General features: G+C 35.4%; 1 protein-coding gene and 2 pseudogenes across 1 annotated transcript; all 3 read left to right on the top strand.

Annotated features, from left to right (window-relative positions):
- The first annotated feature begins 238 nt into the window (after positions 1 to 238).
- On the top strand, positions 239 to 713 carry LOC143571138 (auxin-induced protein 15A-like; annotated as a pseudogene).
- Positions 714 to 3956: 3243 nt separating this feature from the next.
- On the top strand, positions 3957 to 4256 carry LOC143571126 (auxin-induced protein 15A-like). The gene has a single exon (XM_077056629.1). It carries the CDS (start codon positions 3957 to 3959, stop codon positions 4254 to 4256), a length of 300 nt encoding a protein of 99 aa, XP_076912744.1.
- Positions 4257 to 9155: 4899 nt separating this feature from the next.
- LOC143571139 (auxin-induced protein 15A-like) lies at positions 9156 to 9601 on the top strand (annotated as a pseudogene).
- The last annotated feature ends 9805 nt before the right edge of the window (positions 9602 to 19406 follow it).

Below are 19406 nucleotides of genomic sequence, written 5' to 3' on the forward strand. Positions count from 1 at the left end.
AATGTGAAATCTAATCCTTAAACAGGTAACATTTGAACCACATAAAAAATTCATTATAGGTTATTTTGTTATAATGCGGAATGCCCTACGTATTAAAGATTAGGCATCTAACATCAGACAAGGACCATAAGGGATTTCATGTTGGATATATATTGTAACAGGTCGTTCGGATTCATAAATGCCATTCAAATTATTTTGGGTCTTTTCGATAAAGAGAGACAATTCCATGTGAAGCTTCTTTCCAATCATGTGGTAATGTCTACTATCTTGTGCAACCAGCAGGCTATTTAAGCCATTCAGTATTTCAAAGCAAATCAACCACAACTTCCATACTCCAAAAAGTATTTTACCGAGTCATTTTTTCTCCATCAACGTCCTTCCTGTAGAAACACTACTAAACCTTTTGAGAGAAATGGCCATCTTTATGCCACGGATTACACAAGCAAAACAGATTCTGAGATGTTCATTCTCGAGTGGAAGGAGTGCAGCAACACCCATGGATATTCCGAAAGGATATTTTGCAGTTTATGTCGGCGAAGAAGAGAAAAGAAGATTTTCTGGTTCGTGTTTCTCTCCTAAGCAGGCCAGAATTTCAAGAACTACTGCAACTGGCGGAGGAACAGTATGAGTACGACCATCCAATGGGTGGGCTCACCATTCCATGTAGTGAAGACGTATTTGCTGATTTAGCATCACGTTTTGGTGCCTTGTGATACTTGATTTATCATATAACATTTTTGTAAAGAACATCAGCTAGGATCTTACACATATTTGTAAATAGAGATTCGTAACCATTTTTTGTGAAATTCAAATTTGGAACAACCTCAAGTTTATTGAACTACATATAACTTATGCTATACTCAATGATCATTTGGATGAAATACGTATTTCACGTTCTTTAACTTTTGTAGGCTGAATTTTAACCAAATTTATATACATAAAGCGTTAGAAGTGTATATGATTACTTAAGGATCTGTTTATAGAAAAAAAGATTGAAACAAAGGGAAAGAGTCACGCAGTAATGATCAATACACATATTAGTTATGCAATTGACATCAATCACAGTTTCATTCGTTGTGTTTGGTTCGCCAACCACAACGATTCATTGGTGCATCACAAACGATGTGGAATTCGATTGAGTTGGAGTTCAGGCTTGACTCCCCTAACTTCAAGTTAGTAATAAGTGGTTAGCTGGAACGCCTCGACCCGCTATTCAAATGTGTTACGTAACACGCAATACATGGTTAAAAACGACAAACAGCTTGTGTGGGTTATGTACATTAATTAGCCTGTGATCGCAAATGCCGTATACCATTTCTCACTATTGGCATTACGGTTCATGGCTAGTCATTAATAAATTTCAATCACAGCCGCTATTCTAAACCTGATTATACAACTAATTAAGTCTTTATTTCAAAGAAATTCAACATGTCTACTTTTATGATCGTCGAAGTTCTAGTACCTGTATTCAAGATTGTATGTGTTACGCGTTAAAGGTACCGAAAGATTCTCTCTAGGTCTATGGAGACACGAATCTTAAGCAGATAAAACAGTCACTATAGAATATATATATATATATATATATATATATATATTTATGTAGCCGATTTATGTAGTCAGAGGTTATTGTGCTGAAATTTAACAGAACTATCTCTTAATTATCTACTGTTATCCTAATGACGTAGATACTCCTAATATTTGTAATTAAGGTCAATGGGTCCGTTATGTTGTAACCATGTCAGCTGATTTTTAACAAATTGCTACGACAGGTTTGCCAAAATGTGAAATCTAATCCTTAAACAGGTGACATTTGAACCACATAAAAAATTCATTATAGGTTATTTGGTTATAATGCGGAATGCCCTACGTATTAAAGATTAGGCATCTAACGTCAGACAAGGACCAGAAGGGATTTCATGTTGGATATATATTGTAACAGGTCGTTCGGATTCATAAATGCCATTCAAGTTATTTTGGGTCTTTTCGATAAAGAGAGACAATTCCATGTGAAGCTTCTTTCCAATCATGTGGTAATGTCTACTATCTTGTGCAACCAGCTGGCTATTTAAGCCATTCAGTATTTCAAATCAAATCAACCACAACTTCCATACTCCAAAAAGTCTTTTACCGAGTCATTTTTCTCCATCAACGTCCTTCCTGTAGAAACACTACTAAACCTTTTGAGAGAAATGGCCATCTTTATGCCACGGATTACACAAGCAAAACAGATTCTGAGACGATCATTCTCGAATGGAAGGAGTGCAGCAACACCCATGGACATTCCGAAAGGATATTTTGCAGTTTATGTCGGTGAAGAAGAGAAAAGAAGATTTCTGATTCGTGTTTCTCTCCTAAAAAGGCCAGAATTTCAAGAACTACTGCAACTGGCGGAGGAACAGTATGAGTACGACCATCCAATGGGTGGGCTCACCATTCCATGTAGTGAAGACGTATTTGCTGATTTAGCATCACGTTTTGGTGCCTTGTGATACTTAATTTATCATATAACATTTTTGTAAAGAACATCAGCTAGGATCTTACACATATTTGTAAATAGAGATTCGTAACCATTTTTTGTGAAATTCAAATTTGGAGCAACCTCAAGTTTATTGAACTACATATAACTTATGCTATACTCAATGACCATTTGGATGAAATACGTATTTCACGTTCTTTAACTTTTGTAGGCTGAATTTTAACCAAATGTATATACATAAAGCGATAGAAGTGTATATGATTACTTAAGGATCTGTTTATAGAAAAAAAAAAGATTGAAACAAAGGGAAAGAGTCACGCAGTAAAGATCAATACACATATTAGTTATGCAATTGACATCAATCACAGTTTCATTCGTTGTGTTTGGTTCGCCAACCACAACGATTCATTGGTGCATCACAAACGATGTGGAATTCGATTGAGTTGGAGTTCAGGCTTGACTCCCCTAAGTTCAAATTAGTAATAAGTGGTTAGCTGGAACGCCTCGACCCGCTATTCAAATGTGTTACGTAACACGCAATACATGGTTAAAAACGACAAACAGCTTGTGTGGGTTATGTACATTAATTAGCCTGTGATCGCAAATGCCGTATACCATTTCTCACTATTGGCATTACGGTTCATGGCTAGTCATTAATAAATTTCAATCACAGCCGCTATTCTAAACCTGATTATAAAACTAATTAAGTCTTTATTTCAAAGAAATTCAACATGTCTACTTCTATGATCGTCGAAGTTCTAGTACCTGTATTCAAGATTGTATGTATTACGCGTTAAAGGTACCGAAAGATTCTCTCTAGGTCTATGGAGACACGAATCATAAGCAGATAAAACAGTCACTATAGAATTTATATATATATATATTTATGTAGCCGATTTATGTAGTCAGAGGTTATTGTGCTGAAATTTAACAGAACTATCTCTTAATTATCTACTGTTATCCTAATAACGTAGATACTCCTAATATATTTGTAATTAAGGTCAATGGGTCCGTTATGTTGTAACCATGTCAGCTGATTTTTAACAAATTGCTACGACAGGTTTGCCAAAATGTGAAATCTAATCCTTAAACAGGTCACATTTGAACCACATAAAAAATTCATTATAGGTTATTTGGTTATAATGCGGAATGCCCTACGTATTAAAGATTAGGCATCTAACATCAAACAAGGACCATAAGGGATTTCATGTTGGTTATATATTGTAACAGGTCGTTCGGATTCATAAATGCCATTCAAATTATTTTGGGTCTTTTCGATAAAGAGAGACAATTCCATGTGAAGCTTCTTTCCAATCATGTGGTAATGTCTACTATCTTGTGCAACCAGCTGGCTATTTAAGCCATTCAGTATTTCAAAGCAAATCAACCACAACTTCCATACTCCAAAAAGTCTTTTACCGAGTCATTTTTCTCCATCAACGTCCTTCCTGTAGAAACACTACTAAACCTTTTGAGAGAAATGGCCATCTTTATGCCACGGATTACACAAGCAAAACAGATTCTGAGACGATCATTCTCGAATGGAAGGAGTGCAGCAACACCCATGGACATTCCGAAAGGATATTTTGCAGTTTATGTCGGCGAAGAAGAGAAAAGAAGATTTCTGGTTCGTGTTTCTCTCCTAAGCAGGCCAGAATTTCAAGAACTACTGCAACTGGCGGAGGAACAGTATGAGTACGACCATCCAATGGGTGGGCTCACCATTCCATGTAGTGAAGACGTATTTGCTGATTTAGCATCACGTTTTGATGCCTTGTGATACTTAATTTATCATATAACATTTTTGTAAAGAACATCAGCTAGGATCTTACACATATTTGTAAATAGAGATTCTTAACCATTTTTTGTGAAATTCAAATTTGGAGCAACCTCAAGTTTATTGAACTACATATAACTTATGCTATACTCAATGACCATTTGGATGAAATACGTATTTCACGTTCTTTAACTTTTGTAGGCTGAATTTTAACCAAATTTATATACATAAAGCGATAGAAGTGTATATGATTACTTAAGGATCTGTTTATAGAAAAAAAAGATTGAAACAAAGGGAAAGAGTCACGCAGTAATGATCAATACACATATTAGTTATGCAATTGACATCAATCACAGTTTCATTCGTTGTGTTTGGTTCGCCAACCACAACGATTCATTGGTGCATCACAAACGATGTGGAATTCGATTGAGTTGGAGTTCAGGCTTGACTCCCCTAAGTTCAAATTAGTAATAAGTGGTTAGCTGGAACGCCTCGACCCGCTATTCAAATGTGTTACGTAACGCGCAATACATGGTTAAAAACGACAAACAATTTGTGTGGGTTATGTACCTTAATTAGCCTGTGATCGCAAATGCCGTATACAATTTCTCACTATTGGCATTATGGTTCATGGCTAGTCATTAATAAATTTCAATCATAGCCGCTATTCTAAACCTGATTATACAACTAATTAAGTCTTTATTTCAAAGAAATTCAACATGTCTACTTCTATGATTGTCGAAGTTCTAGTACCTGTATTCAAGATTGTATGTGTTACGCGTTAAAGGTACCCAAAGATTCTCTCTAGGTCTATGGAGACACGAATCATAAGCAGATAAATCAGTCACTATAGAATTTATATATATATATATATTTATGTTGCCGATTTATGTAGTCAGAGGTTATTGTGCTGAAATTTAACAGAACTATCTCTTAATTATCTACTGTTATCCTAATAACGTAGATACTCCTAATATATTTGTAATTAAGGTCAATGGGTCCGTTATGTTGTAACCATGTCAGCTGATTTTTAACAAATTGCTACGACAGGTTTGCCAAAATGTGAAATCTAATCCTTAAACAGGTCACATTTGAACCACATAAAAAATTCATTATAGGTTATTTGGTTATAATGCGGAATGCCCTACGTATTAAAGATTAGGCATCTAACATCAGACAAGGACCATAAGGGATTTCATGTTGGATATATATCGTAACAGGTCGTTCGGATTCATAAATGCCATTCAAATTATTTTGGGTCTTTTCGATAAAGAGAGACAATTCCATGTGAAGCTTCTTTCCAATCATGTGGTAATGTCTACTATCTTGTGCAACCAGCTGGCTATTTAAGCCATTCAGTATTTCAAAGCAAATCAACCACAACTTCCCAACTCCAAAAAGTCTTTTACCGAGTCATTTTTCTCCATCAACGTCCTTCCAGTAGAAACACTACTAAACCTTTTGAGAGAAATGGCCATCTTTATGCCACGCATTACACAAGCAAAACAGATTCTGAGACGATCATTCTCGAATGGAAGGAGTGCAGCAAAACCCATCGACATTCCGAAAGGATATTTTGCAGTTTATGTCGGCGAAGAAGAGAAAAGAAGATTTCTGGTTTGTGTTTCTCTCCTAAGCAGGCCAGAATTTCAAGAACTACTGCAACTGGCGGAGGAACAGTATGAGTACGACCATCCAATGGGTGGGCTCACCATTCCATGTAGTGAAGACGTATTTGCTGATTTAGCATCACGTTTTGATGCCTTGTGATACTTAATTTATCATATAACATTTTTGTAAAGAACATCAGCTAGGATCTTACACATATTTGTAAATAGAGATTCATAACCATTTATTGTGAAATTCAAATTTGGAGCAACCTCAAGTTTATTGAACTACATATAACTTATGCTATACTCAATGACCATTTGGATGAAACACGTATTTCACGTTCTTTAACTTTTGTAGGCTGAATTTTAACCAAATGTATATACATAAAGCGATAGAAGTGTATATGATTACTTAAGGATCTGTTTATAGAAAAAAAAAAAGATTGAAACAAAGGGAAAGAGTCATGCAGTAAAGATCAATACACATATTTGTTATGCAATTGACATCAATCACAGTTTCATTCGTTGTGTTTGGTTCGCCAACAACAACGATTCATTGGTGCATCACAAACGATGTGGAATTCGATTGAGTTGGAGTTCAGGCTTGACTCCCCTAAGTTCAAATTAGTAATAAGTGGTTAGCTGGAACGCCTCGACCCGCTATTCAAATGTGTTACGTAACACGCAATACATGGTTAAAAACGACAAACAACTTGTGTGGGTTATATACATTAATTAGCCTGTGATCGTAAATGCCGTATACCATTTCTCACTATTGGCATTACGGTTCATGGCTAGTCATTAATAAATTTCAATCACAGCCGCTATTCTAAACCTGATTATACAACTAATTAAGTCTTTATTTCAAAGAAATTCAACATGTCTACTTCTATGATCGTCGAAGTTCTAGTACCTGTATTCAAGATTGTATGTGTTACCCTTTAAAGGTACCGAAAGATTCTCTCTAGGTCTATGGAGACACGAATCATAAGCAGATAAAACAGTCACTATAGAATATATATATATATATATATATATATATATTTATGTTGCCGATTTATGTAGTCAGAGGTTATTGTGCTGAAATTTAACACACTATCTCTTAATTATCTACTGTTATCCTAATAACGTAGATACTCCTAATATATTTGTAATTAAGGTCAATGGGTCCGTTATGTTGTAACCATGTCAGCTGATTTTTAACAAATTGCTACGACAGGTTTGCCAAAATGTGAAATCTAATCCTTAAACAGGTCACATTTGAATCACATAAAAAATTCATTATAGGTTATTTGGTTATAATGCGGAATGCCCTACGTATTAAAGATTAGGCATCTAACATCAGAAAAGGACCATAAGGGATTTCATGTCGGATATATATTGTAACAGGTCGTTCGGATTCATAAATGCCATTCAAATTATTTTGGGTCTTTTCGATAAAGAGAGACAATTCCATGTGAAGCTTCTTTCCAATCATGTGGTAGTGTCTACTATCTTGTGCAACCAGCTGGCTATTTAAGCCATTCAGTATTTCAAAGCAAATCAACCACAACTTCCATACTCCAAAAAGTCTTTTACCGAGTCATTTTTCTCCATCAACGTCCTTCCTGTAGAAACACTACTAAACCTTTTGAGAGAAATGGCCATCTTTATGCCACGGATTACACAAGCAAAACAGATTCTGAGACGATCATTCTCGAATGGAAGGAGTGCAGCAACACCCATGGACATTCCGAAAGGATATTTTGCAGTTTATGTCGGCGAAGAAGAGAAAAGAAGATTTCTGGTTCGTGTTTCTCTCCTAAGCAGGCCAGAATTTCAAGAACTACTGCAACTGGCGGAGGAACAGTATGAGTACGACCATCCAATGGGTGGGCTCACCATTCCATGGAGTGAAGACGTATTTGCTGATTTAGCATCACGTTTTGGTGCCTTGTGATACTTGATTTATCATATAACATTTTTGTAAAGAACATCAGCTAGGATCTTACACATATTTGTAAATAGAGATTCGTAACCATTTTTTGTGAAATTCAAATTTGGAGCAACCTCAAGTTTATTGAACTACATATAACTTATGCTATACTCAATGACCATTTGGATGAAATACGTATTTCACGTTCTTTAACTTTTGTAGGCTGAATTTTAACCAAATTTATATACATAAAGCGATAGAAGTGTATATGATTACTTAAGGATCTGTTTATAGAAAAAAAAGATTGAAACAAAGGGAAAGAGTCACGCAGTAATGATCAATACACATATTAGTTATGCAATTGACATCAATCACAGTTTCATTCGTTGTGTTTGGTTCGCCAACCACAACGATTCATTGGTGCATCACAAACGATGTGGAATTCGATTGAGTTGGAGTTCAGGCTTGACTCCCCTAATTTCAAATTAGTAATAAGTGGTTTGCTGGAACGCCTCGACCCGCTATTCAAATGTGTTACGTAACACGCAATACATGGTTAAAAATGACAAACAGCTTGTGTGGGTTATGTACATTAATTAGCCTGTGATCGCAAATGCCGTATACCATTTCTCACTATTGGCATTACGGTTCATGGCTAGTCATTAATAAATTTCAATCACAGCCGCTATTCTAAACCTGATTATACAACTAATTAAGTCTTTATTTCAAAGAAATTCAACATGTCTACTTCTATGATCGTCGAAGTTCTAGTACCTGTATTCAAGATTGTATGTGTTACGCGTTAAAGGTACCGAAAGATTCTCTCTAGGTCTATGGAGACACGAATCATAAGCAGATAAAACAGTCACTATAGAATATATATATATATATATATATATATATATATATATATATATATATATATATTTATGTAGCCGATTTATGTAGTTAGAGGTTGTTGTGCTGAAATTTAACAGAACTATCTCTTAATTATCTACTGTTATCCTAATAACGTAGATACTCCTAATATTTGTAATTAAGGTCAATGGGTCCGTTATGTTGTAACCATGTCAGCTGATTTTTAACAAATTGCTACGACAGGTTTGCCAAAATGTGAAATCTAATCCTTAAACAGGTAACATTTGAACCACATAAAAAATTCATTATAGGTTATTTGGTTATAATGCGGAATGCCCTACTTATTAAAGATTAGGCATCTAACATCAGACAAGGACCATAAGGGATTTCATGTTGGATATATATTGTAACAGGTCGTTCGGATTCATAAATGCCATTCAAATTATTTTGGGTCTTTTCGATAAAGAGAGACAATTCCATGTGAAGCTTCTTTCCAATCATGTGGTAATGTCTACTATCTTGTGCAACCAGCTGGCTATTTAAGCCATTCAGTATTTCAAAGCAAATCAACCACAACTTTCATACTCCAAAAAGTATTTTACCGAGTCATTTTTTCTCCATCAACGTCCTTCCTGTAGAAACACTACTAAACCTTTTGAGAGAAATGGCCATCTTTATGCCACGGATTACACAAGCAAAACAGATTCTGAGAGGATCATTCTCGAGTGGAAGGAGTGCAGCAACACCCATGGATATTCCGAAAGGATATTTTGCAGTTTATGTCGGCGAAGAAGAGAAAAGAAGATTTTCTGGTTCGTGTTTCTCTCCTAAGCAGGCCAGAATTTCAAGAACTACTGCAACTGGCGGAGGAACAGTATGAGTACGACCATCCAATGGGTGGGCTCACCATTCCATGTAGTGAAGACGTATTTGCTGATTTAGCATCACGTTTTGGTGCCTTGTGATACTTGATTTATCATATAACATTTTTGTAAAGAAAATCAGCTAGGATCTTACACATATTTGTAAATAGAGATTCGTAACCATTTTTTGTGAAATTCAAATTTGGAACAACCTCAAGTTTATTGAACTACATATAACTTATGCTATACTCAATGATCATTTGGATGAAATACGTATTTCACGTTCTTTAACTTTTGTAGGCTGAATTTTAACCAAATTTATATACATAAAGCGTTAGAAGTGTATATGATTACTTAAGGATCTGTTTATAGAAAAAAAGATTGAAACAAAGGGAAAGAGTCACGCAGTAATGATCAATACACATATTAGTTATGCAATTGACATCAATCACAGTTTCATTCGTTGTGTTTGGTTCGCCAACCACAACGATTCATTGGTGCATCACAAACGATGTGGAATACGATTGAGTTGGAGTTCAGGCTTGACTCCCCTAAGTTCAAGTTAGTAATAAGTGGTTAGCTGGAACACCTCGACCCGCTATTCAAATGTGTTACGTAACACGCAATACATGGTTAAAAACGACAAACAGCTTGTGTGGGTTATGTACATTAATTAGCCTGTGATCGCAAATGCCGTATACCATTTCTCACTATTGGCATTACGGTTCATGGCTAGTCATTAATAAATTTCAATCACAGCCGCTATTCTAAACCTGATTATACAACTAATTAAGTCTTTATTTCAAAGAAATTCAACATGTCTACTTTTATGATCGTCGAAGTTCTAGTACCTGTATTCAAGATTGTATGTGTTACGCGTTAAAGGTACCGAAAGATTCTCTCTAGGTCTATGGAGACACGAATCATAAGCAGATAAAACAGTCACTATAGAATATATATATATATATATATATATATATATATATATATATATATATATATATATATATATATATATATTTATGTAGCCGATTTATGTAGTCAGAGGTTATTGTGCTGAAATTTAACAGAACTATCTCTTAATTATCTACTGTTATCCTAATAACGTAGATACTCCTAATATTTGTAATTAAGGTCAATGGGTCCGTTATGTTGTAACCATGTCAGCTGATTTTTAACAAATTGCTACGACAGGTTTGCCAAAATGTGAAATCTAATCCTTAAACAGGTGACATTTGAACCACATAAAAAATTCATTATAGGTTATTTGGTTATAATGCGGAATGCCCTACGTATTAAAGATTAGGCATCTAACATCAGACAAGGACCATAAGGGATTTCATGTTGGATATATATTGTAACAGGTCGTTCGGATTCATAAATGCCATTCAAATTATTTTGGGTCTTTTCGATAAAGAGAGACAATTCCATGTGAAGCTTCTTTCCAATCATGTGGTAATGTCTACTATCTTGTGCAACCAGCTGGCTATTTATGCCATTCAGTATTTCAAAGCAAATCAACCACAACTTCCATACTCCAAAAAGTCTTTTACCGAGTCATTTTTCTCCATCAACGTCCTTCCTGTAGAAACACTACTAAACCTTTTGAGAGAAATGGGCATCTTTATGCCACGGATTACACAAGCAAAACAGATTCTGAGACGATCATTCTCGAATGGAAGGAGTGCAGCAACACCCATGGACATTCCGAAAGGATATTTTGCAGTTTATGTCGGTGAAGAAGAGAAAAGAAGATTTCTGATTCGTGTTTCTCTCCTAAAAAGGCCAGAATTTCAAGAACTACTGCAACTGGCGGAGGAACAGTATGAGTACGACCATCCAATGGGTGGGCTCACCATTCCATGTAGTGAAGACGTATTTGCTGATTTAGCATCACGTTTTGGTGCCTTGTGATACTTAATTTATCATATAACATTTTTGTAAAGAACATCAGCTAGGATCTTACACATATTTGTAAATAGAGATTCGTAACCATTTTTTGTGAAATTCAAATTTGGAGCAACCTCAAGTTTATTGAACTGCATATAACTTATGCTATACTCAATGACCATTTGGATGAAATACGTATTTCACGTTCTTTAACTTTTGTAGGCTGAATTTTAACCAAATGTATATACATAAAGCGATAGAAGTGTATATGATTACTTAAGGACCTGTTTATAGAAAAAAAAGATTGAAACAAAGGGAAAGAGTCACGCAGTAATGATCAATACACATATTAGTTATGCAATTGACATCAATCACATTTTCATTCGTTGTGTTTGGTTCGCCAACCACAACGATTCATTGGTGCATCACAAACGATGTGGAATTCGATTGAGTTGGAGTTCTTGCTTGACTCCCCTAAGTTCAAGTTAGTAATAAGTGGTTAGCTGGAACGCCTCGACCCGCTATTCAAATGTGTTACGTAACGCGCAATACATGGTTAAAAACGACAAACAAATTGTGTGGGTTATGTACATTAATTAGCCTGTGATCGCAAATGCCGTATACAATTTCTCACTATTGGCATTACGGTTCATGGCTAGTCATTAGTAAATTTCAATCACAGCCGCTATTCTAAACCTGATTATACAACTAATTAAGTCTTTATTTCAAAGAAATTCAACATGTCTACTTCTATGATCGTCGAAGTTCTAGTACCTGTATTCAAGATTGTATGTGTTACGCGTTAAAGGTACCCAAAGATTCTCTCTAGGTCTATGGAGACACCAATCATAAGCAGATAAAACAGTCACTATAGAATATATATATATATTTTTATGTTGCCGATTTATGTAGTCAGAGGTTATTGTGCTGAAATTTAACCGAACTATCTCTTAATTATCTACTGTTATCCTAATAACGTAGATACTCCTAATATTTGTAATTAAGGTCAATGGGTCCGTTATGTTGTAACCATGTCAGCTGATTTTTAACAAATTGCTACGACAGGTTTGCCAAAATGTGAAATCTAATCCTTAAACAGGTCACATTTGAACCACATAAAAAATTCATTATAGGTTATTTGGTTATAATGCGGAATGCCCTACGTATTAAAGATTAGGCATCTAACATCAGACAAGGACCATAAGGGATTTCATGTCGGATATATATTGTAACAGGTCATTCGGATTCATAAATGCCATTCAAATTATTTTGGGTCTTTTCGATAAAGAGAGACAATTCGATGTGAAGCTTCTTTCCAATCATGTGGTAATATCTACTATCTTGTGCAACCAGCTGGCTATTTAAGCCATTCAGTATTTCAAAGCAAATCAACCACAACTTCCATACTCCAAAAAGTCTTTTACCGAGTCATTTTTCTCCATCAACGTCCTTCCTGTAGAAACACTACTAAACCTTTTGAGAGAAATGGCCATCTTTATGCCACGGATTACACAAGCAAAACAGATTCTGAGATGATCATTCTCGAATGGAAGGAGTGCAGCAACACCCATGGACATTCCGATAGGATATTTTGCAGTTTATGTCTGCGAAGAAGAGAAAAGAAGATTTCTGGTTCGTGTTTCTCTCCTAAGCAGGCCAGAATTTCAAGAACTACTGCAACTGGCGGAGGAACAGTATGAGTACGACCATCCAATGGGTGGGCTCACCATTCCATGTAGTGAAGTCGTATTTGCTGATTTAGCATCACGTTTTGGTGCCTTGTGATACTTAATTTATCATATAACATTTTTGTAAAGAACATCAGCTAGGATCTTACACATATTTGTAAATAGAGATTCGTAACCATTTTTTGTGAAATTCAAATTTGGAGCAACCTCAAGTTTATTGAACTACATATAACTTATGCTATACTCAATGACCATTTGGATGAAATAAGTATTTCACGTTCTTTAACTTTTGTAGGCTGAACTTTAACCAAATGTATACACATAAAGCGATAGAAGTGTATATGATTACTTAAGGATCTGTTTATAGAAAAAAAAGATTGAAACAAAGGGAAAGAGTCACGCAGTAAAGATCAATACACATATTAGTTATGCAATTGACATCACTCACAGTTTCATTCGTTGTGTTTGGTTCGCCAACCACAACGATTCATTGGTGCATCACAAACGATGGGGAATCCGATTGAGTTGGAGTTCAGGCTTGACTCCCCTAAGTTCAAATTAGTAATAAGTGGTTAGCTGGAACGCCTCGACCAGCTATTCAAATGTGTTACGTAACGCGCAATACATGGTTAAAAACGACAAACAATTTGTGTGGGTTATGTACATTAATTAGCCTGTGATCGCAAATGCCGTATACAATTTCTCACTATTGGCATTACGGTTCATGGCTAGTCATTAATAAATTTCAATCACAGCCGCTATTCTAAACCTGATTATACAACAAATTAAGTCTTTATTTCATAGAAATTCAACATGTCTACTTCTATGATCGTCGAAGTTCTAGTACCTGTATTCAAGATTGTATGTGTTACGCGTTAAAGGTACCCAAAGATTCTCTCTAGGTCTATGGAGACACCAATCATAAGCAGATAAAACAGTCACTATAGAATATATATATATATATTTTTATGTTGCCGATTTATGTAGTCAGAGGTTATTGTGCTGAAATTTAACAGAACTATCTCTTAATTATCTACTGTTATCCTAATAATGTAGATACTCCTAATATATTTGTAATTAAGGTCAATGGGTCCGTTATGTTGTAACCATGTCAGCTGATTTTTAACAAATTGCTACGACAGGTTTGCCAAAATGTGAAATCTAATCCTTAAACAGGTCACATTTGAACCACATAAAAAATTCATTATAGGTTATTTGGTTATAATGCGGAATGCCCTACGTATTAAAGATTAGGCATCTAACATCAGACAAGGAACATTAGGGATTTCATGTTGGATATATATTGTAACAGGTCATTCGGATTCATAAATGCCATTCAAATTATTTTGGGTCTTTTCGATAAAGAGAGACAATTCCATGTGAAGCTTCTTTCCAATCATGTGGTAATGTCTACTATCTTGTGCAACCAGCTGGCTATTTAAGCCATTCAGTATTTCAAAGCATATCAACCACAACTTCCCAACTCCAAAAAGTCTTTTACCGAGTCATTTGTCTCCATCAACGTCCTTCCTGTAGAAACACTACTAAACCTTTTGAGAGAAATGGCCATCTTTATGCCACGCATTACACAAGCAAAACAGATTCTGAGACGATCATTCTCGAATGGAAGGAGTGCAGCAAAACCCATCGACATTCCGAAAGGATATTTTGCAGTTTATGTCGGCGAAGAAGAGAAAAGAAGATTTCTGGTTCGTGTTTCTCTCCTAAGCAGGCCAGAATTTCAAGAACTACTGCAACTGGCGGAGGAACAGTATGAGTACGACCATCCAATGGGTGGGCTCACCATTCCATGTAGTGAAGACGTATTTGCTGATTTAGCATCACGTTTTGGTGCCTTGTGATACTTGATTTATCATATAACATTTTTGTAAAGAACATCAGCTAGGATCTTACACATATTTGTAAATAGAGATTCGTAACCATTTTTTGTGAAATTCAAATTTGGAGCAACCTCAAGTTTATTGAACTACATATAACTTATGCTATACTCAATGACCATTTGGATGAAATACATATTTCACGTTCTTTAACTTTTGTAGGCTGAATTTTAACCAAATTTATATACATAAAGCGATAGAAGTGTATATGATTACTTAAGGATCTGTTTATAGAAAAAAAAGATTGAAACAAAGGGAAAGAGTCACGCAGTAATGATCAATACACATATTAGTTATGCAATTGACATCAATCACAGTTTCATTCGTTGTGTTTGGTTCGCCAACCACAACGATTCATTGGTGCATCACAAACGATGTGGAATTCGATTGAGTTGGAGTTCAGGCTTGACTCCCCTAAGTTCAAATTAGTAATAAGTGGTTAGCTGGAACGCCTCGACCCGCTATTCAAATGTGTTACGTAACACGCAATACATGGTTAAAAACGACAAACAGCTTGTGTGGGTTATGTACATTAATTAGCCTGTGATCGCAAATGCCGTATACCATTTCTCACTATTGGCATTACGGTTCATGGCTAGTCATTAATAAATTTCAATCACAGCTGCTATTCTAAACCTGATTATACAACTAATTAAGTCTTTATTTCAAAGAAATTCAACATGTCTACTTCTATGATCGTCGAAGTTCTAGTACCTGTATTCAAGATTGTATGTGTTACGCGTTAAAGGTACCGAAAGATTCTCTCTAGGTCTATGGAGACACGAATCATAAGCAGATAAAACAGTCACTATAGAATATATATATATATATATTTTTATGTTGCCGATTTATTTAGTCAGAGGTTATTGTGCTGAAATTTAACAGAACTATCTCTTAATTATCTACTGTTATCCTAATAACGTAGATACTCCTAATATATTTGTAATTAAGGTCAATGGGTCCGTTATGTTGTAACCATGTCAGCTGATTTTTAACAAATTGCTACGACAGGTTTGCCAAAATGTGAAATCTAATCCTTAAACAGGTCACATTTGAACCACATAAAAAATTCATTATAGGTTATTTGGTTATAATGCGGAATGCCCTACGTATGAAATATTAGGCATCTAACATCAAACAAGGACCGTAAGGGATTTCATGTTGGATATATATTGTAACAGGTCGTTCGGATTCATAAATGCCATTCAAATTATTTTGGGTCTTTTCGATAAAGAGAGACAATTCCATGTGAAGCTTCTTTCCAATCATGTGGTAATGTCTACTATCTTGTGCAACCAGCTGGCTATTTAAGCCATTCAGTATTTCAAAGCAAATCAACCACAACTTCCATACTCCAAAAAGTCTTTTACCGAGTCATTTTCTCCATCAACGTCCTTCCTGTAGAAACACTACTAAACCTTTTGAGAGAAATGGGCATCTTTATGCCACGGATTACACAAGCAAAACAGATTCTGAGACGATCATTCTCGAATGGAAGGAGTGCAGCAACATCCATGGACATTCCGAAAGGATATTTTGCATTTTATGTCGGCGAAGAAGAGAAAAGAAGATTTCTGGTTCGTGTTTCTCTCCTAAGCAGGCCAGAATTTCAAGAACTACTGCAACTGGCGGAGGAACAGTATGAGTACGACCATCCAATGGGTGGGCTCAACATTCCATGTAGTGAAGACGTATTTACTGATTTAGCATCACGTTTTGGTGCCTTGTGATACTTGATTTATCATATAACATTTTTGTAAAGAACATCAGCTAGGATCTTACACATATTTGTAAATAGAGATTCGTAACCATTTTTTGTGAAATTCAAATTTGGAGCAACCTCAAGTTTATTGAACTACATATAACTTATGCTATACTCAATGACCATTTGGATGAAATACGTATTTCACGTTCTTTAACTTTTGTAGGCTGAATTTTAACCAAATTTATATACATAAAGCGATAGAAGTGTATATGATTACTTAAGGATCTGTTTATAGAAAAAAAGATTGAAACAAAGGGAAAGAGTCACGCAGTAATGATCAATACACATATTAGTTATGCAATTGACATCAATCACAGTTTCATTCGTTGTGTTTGGTTCGCCAACCACAACGATTCATTGGTGCATCACAAACGATGTGGAATTCGAGTGAGTTGGAGTTCAGGCTTGACTCCCCTAAGTTCAAATTAGTAATAAGTGGTTAGCTGGAACGCCTCGACCCGCTATTCAAATGTGTTACGTAACACGCAATACATGGTTAAAAACGACAAACAGCTTGTGTGGGTTATGTACATTAATTAGCCTGTGATCGCAAATGCCGTATACCATTTCTCACTATTGGCATTACGGTTCATGGCTAGTCATTAATAAATTTCAATCACAGCCGCTATTCTAAACCTGATTATACAACTAATTAAGTCTTTATTTCAAAGAAATTCAACATGTCTACTTCTATGATCATCGAAGTTCTAGTACCTGTATTCAAGATTGTATGTGTTACGCGTTAAAGGTACCGAAAGATTCTCTCTAGGTCTATGGAGACACGAATCATAAGCAGATAAAACAGTCACTATAGAATATATATATATATATATATTTTTATGTTGCCGATTTATTTAGTCAGAGGTTATTGTGCTGAAATTTAACAGAACTATCTCTTAATTATCTACTGTTATCCTAATAACGTAGATACTCCTAATATATTTGTAATTAAGGTCAATGGGTCCGTTATGTTGTAACCATGTCAGCTGATTTTTAACAAATTGCTACGACAGGTTTGCCAAAATGTGAAATCTAATCCTTAAACAGGTCACATTTGAACCACATAAAAAATTCATTATAGGTTATTTGGTTATAATGCGGAATGCCCTACGTATGAAATATTAGGCATCTAACATCAAACAAGGACCGTAAGGGATTTCATGTTGGATATATATTGTAACAGGTCGTTCGGATTCATAAATGCCATTCAAATTATTTTGGGTCTTTTCGATAAAGAGAGACAATTCCATGTGAAGCTTCTTTCCAATCATGTGGTAATGTCTACTATCTTGTGCAACCAGCTGACTATTTAAGCCATTCAGTATTTCAAAGCAAATCAACCACAACTTCCATACTCCAAAAAGTATTTTACCGAGTCATTTTTCTCCATCAACGTCCTTCCTGTAGAAACACTACTAAACCTTTTGAGAGAAATGGCCATCTTTATGCCACGGATTACACAAGCAAAACAGATTCTGAGACGATCATTCTCGAATGGAAGGAGTGCAGCAACACCCATGGACATTCCGATAGGATATTTTGCAGTTTATGTCGGCGAAGAAGAGAAAAGAAGATTTCTGGTTCGTGTTTCTCTCCTAAGCAGGCCAGAATTTCAAGAACTACTGCAACTGGCGGAGGAACCGTATGAGTACGACCATCCAATGGGTGGGCTCACCATTCCATGTAGTGAAGTCGTATTTGCTGATTTAGCATCACGTTTTGGTGCCTTGTGATACTTAATTTATCATATAACATTTTTGTAAAGAACATCAGCTAGGATCTTACACATATTTGTAAATAGAGATTCGTAACCATTTTTTGTGAAATTCAAATTTGGAGCAACCTCAAGTTTATTGAACTACATATAACTTATGCTATACTCAATGACCATTTGGATGAAACACGTATTTCACGTTCTTTAACTTTTGTAGGCTGAATTTTAACCAAATGTATATACATAAAGCGATAGAAGTGTATATGATTACTTAAGGACCAGTTTATAGAAAAAAAAAAGATTGAAACAAAGGGAAAGAGTCACGCAGTAAAGATCAATACACATATTAGTTATGCAATTGACATCAATCACAGTTTCATTCGTTGTGTTTGGTTCGCCAACCACAACGATTCATTGGTGCATCACAAACGATGTGGAATTCGATTGAGTTGGAGTTTAGGCTTGACTCCCCTAAGTTCAAGTTAGTAATAAGTGGTTAGCTGGAACGCCTCGACCCGCTATTCAAATGTGTTACGTAACGCGCAATACATGGTTAAAAACGACAAACAATTTGTGTGGGTTATGTACATTAATTAGCCTGTGATCGCAAATGCCGTATACAATTTTTCACTATTGGCATTACGGTTCATGGCTAGTCATTAATAAATTTCAATTACAGCCGCTATTCTTAACCTGATTATACAACTAATTAAGTCTGTATTTCAAAGAAATTCAACATGTCTACTTCTATGATCGTCGAAGTTCTAGTACCTGTATTCAAGATTGTATGTGTTACGCGTTAAAGGTACCCAAAGATTCTCTCTAGGTCTATGGAGACACTAATCATAAGCAGATAAAACAGTCACTATAGAATATATATATACATATTTTTATGTTGCCGATTTATGTAGTCAGAGGTTATTGTGCTGAAATTTAACAGAACTATCTCTTA

Source organism: Bidens hawaiensis, unplaced genomic scaffold (assembly GCF_021521415.1).
Source record: "Bidens hawaiensis isolate Kalapana, Puna unplaced genomic scaffold, B.hawaiensis_p1.1 tig00025201_1, whole genome shotgun sequence".
Classification (NCBI taxonomy): domain Eukaryota; kingdom Viridiplantae; phylum Streptophyta; class Magnoliopsida; order Asterales; family Asteraceae; genus Bidens; species Bidens hawaiensis.

Excerpts from the sequence above, each read along its gene's own strand:
- LOC143571126 (XM_077056629.1), top strand. The coding sequence starts at position 3,957 with ATGGCCATCTTTATGCCACGGATTACACAAGCAAAACAGATTCTGAGA.